General features: G+C 39.6%; 1 protein-coding gene across 1 annotated transcript; it reads right to left on the bottom strand.

Moving 5' to 3' along the window:
* Positions 1-1612: 1612 nt before the first annotated feature.
* On the bottom strand, positions 1613-2641 carry LOC119804229 (melanoma-associated antigen B2-like). The gene has a single exon (XM_038315710.1). The coding sequence runs from the start codon at positions 2639-2641 to the stop codon at positions 1613-1615; it is 1029 nt and encodes a 342-aa protein (XP_038171638.1).
* Between the last annotated feature and the right edge of the window lie 325 nt (positions 2642-2966).

Consider the following 2966-nt stretch of genomic DNA (forward strand, 5'->3'; position numbering starts at 1 on the left):
CTTGAGAACAGGTTCCTGTGCCACGAGTGATTTGGGATGTTAACATGTCATTCTCTTTATAGGTAGAACTACATTAACATCTGATACAAGTGACTTAATTTCTGGAAGAAATAAGATGTCCATATTGGGAGAGAATGAAACAAGGCTACATGTCAGCTAGGTAATTGCTCTTCACAATGTATTCCCCATCCTGATCTGAAATACCTAATCACTTGAAGTAATGTAACATTGCAAATGTAACGAGTCACACTGTCATTATATAGTTTTTCTTTCATTAATTCTGATTCCATTATTTATTATTCCTCAAAACATATTCATTTGGGGGAGCAAGAGGCACATGTGATGGCATGTTTATGGAGATCAGAAGATGATTTGTGGGATTTTATTCTCCTTCTTCCACAAGCATCCTAGAGATAAAACCTAGGTGGTCAGGCATGGTGGAAGGTACTGCACCATCTTGCAGGCCCCTGATTCTATTTTGGGACTGTCTTTTCTTGCTCTAGCTATGGACTCTAATCCCATAATTTGGGCACAAGTTCCTACTCTACATTAATCAAGATGTGTGTTGGAGTACTGAAATAAGAGCTTCAGTTTAGTTTTGAAGTAGCATGGTCTCTAGACCAGAGATCCAGTATGACTCTGTTATTTAGTGTCCCTGCAAATATGGGGACACTAGGATTTTCTGTAATTCTCAAACTTTCAATTAAAAAAGTGAATTTAATAGAGTCCTTTTATTAAAGAACAGCACGATTCATGTTGAATATGTGGCTTCGGTATCTGACTTGTCTTTTATTTACTTATTAAAGGATGCCACTCATTAATGTGAACATTTTGACTTGTTTAATTGGTAGTAGCCACCTGGGATTATTTCTATTCATATTTACCCTAACAGATGTCATAAAATATATAGTTCTGGGGTCCTCAAACATAGAGAGAAATTAACAAAAACATTCAGTCACACAGCAATGAAAAGTGAAAGAAATGTTTTCTAATCAAGCATACACTCACCTGTTCCTTATTTAGGAAATAGACCACATTTGACTTTCATCTATAGTAAGAGCTTCTTCTAGAGGCTATCATTGTATAGGCAGGTATTGGGTTGTATTTTGTTGTAAGACTCCTCAAGAATAGATATTCAATCTAGTGTTTTGCTAAAATACAAACCTTGAGCAAGAAATACAATTTATTGTGATTTAGTTTCTTAAACATCCTTTAATATCATAAGCAAATCAGGTATGCATATTTTACATGTTTGAAAAAATAAAGTGTGGAATGAAACAAAATATAAACTGAAACCCCCCTATTTTTCCTTCTATCTTCTTTTCACCTGTTAGGAACATATAGATTCTCATTCCATATTACCTCATGGTACGTCACCAAAGTTAACTATGAAATTTCAAATCACATTTCTCATCAAATCAAACTTTCAACCCTCTACTTGATAAACATTATAAAAGCATAATCTATGGTATCTTTCTATTTAACTTCTGACTTCAAGTGAATACTGTGATAAAAAACACTAAACAGCTTTATCAATAACTAATTCAAGCATCACAAAAACAAAGATTAGTAGGCTCTTTCAATCATGTAATGGAGACTACCTTAGATCTCATTAGCAGGTAGGAAGGCTGGACTTGGTTTTAGAGTGTCTCTTGGTCTTGCATGTAGTGCTTCTCTGGGCTACACCTTCAGCATGGGCTCTATCTTCTTCCCTCAAAGCTTCTTCATAATTGAATGGGTAGGTAGAGGAGCCAGTTTCATTGATGTTGGCCAAAAACTCCATCACCTTTACCTGGCTGGTTTCAGCATAGGCTTTTGGACCCCACAGGAACTGATAGGAAGGAGGATCACCATCAGGAACTTGACGGTATACCAGGTATTTTTCCTGTACCAGATCTTTAGTGATGAGCTTCCTGACATCTCCAAAGATGAGATGTGGGACCCCATCATAGACTCCTAGCATATTCAGGAAATGCCAGACCTCCTCTTCTGGGGCACAATAGCCATTTAGATAGATCACACTTAGGAGAGGGATCAGAATGCCCCTGTTGGGAAGACCCATATCACTGCTCCTACTTACATCATCCTCGAAATCTAGCTTACTCACAAGCATGTAGGTCTGACCATTGGGAGGGACTTCTCTCAGCTCTAGGCCAAAAACCAAATCCAGGCGGTTGGAAGCTTTCTTGAGGATCTCAGGGAAATGCTCCTTGAATCTTTTGTTGACAACATTCAGCATTTCTTCTCTCAACAGGGTCTCTTTCTGTTTGTACTTGCTGAGCATGTACTCCATCAGCAGCCCTGTCTTCCTTGTTAGAAGATCCTTCTGTTGGCTCTTATTGGAATGCTGGCCACTAGAGGAGCTCATATTTTTCTTCTGTCGGCCCTTGGCACTTTTATCAGACATTTTGCAGGCAATGCAGATACTGAAATTGGTGGCAAGAGGCATTACTTGAAACAATTTGGAAAAGACATCAGAAGGGGTGCTTGGGACAGCATATCCAGAGGCACTAGAAGAGGAAGAGGATGACTCCCTTTTCTCTGGTGCCATGGTCTGAGTACCCTCGAGCTCTTGGGATTCTGTTTTGGTCTGGCGGCATTTCTCACGAGACCGAGCCTTGCTCTTTTGTCCCCTGGGCATGATGGATATGGTCAGTGAGTATATTGCAGAGCAGGTGACTTGGATACCTGGACAGAGAAAATGAGATAATATAAGTATCATAATTATGCTTTGAAAGTATTGCCTTTTACCAATATTCTGTTACCTTTCCCCAAACCCACAGGGCTCCTGGGCTCCTGAGTGTCCTGCAGGCACTGCTGAGGTTCACCAAGGCTTCCTTTTCTTCAGTGTTTGAACACCCTCAATTCTAGGATTATATAAACTCTTTTTTTTTAGCTTCTGGGCCACTCCCCTCTGCTGCTCTCATTTGACAGCTCCAAGGTTCCTTGTAACCCTGAGGGAGAAA

This window comes from Arvicola amphibius, chromosome X, assembly GCF_903992535.2.
Source record: "Arvicola amphibius chromosome X, mArvAmp1.2, whole genome shotgun sequence".
NCBI lineage: Eukaryota > Metazoa > Chordata > Mammalia > Rodentia > Cricetidae > Arvicola > Arvicola amphibius.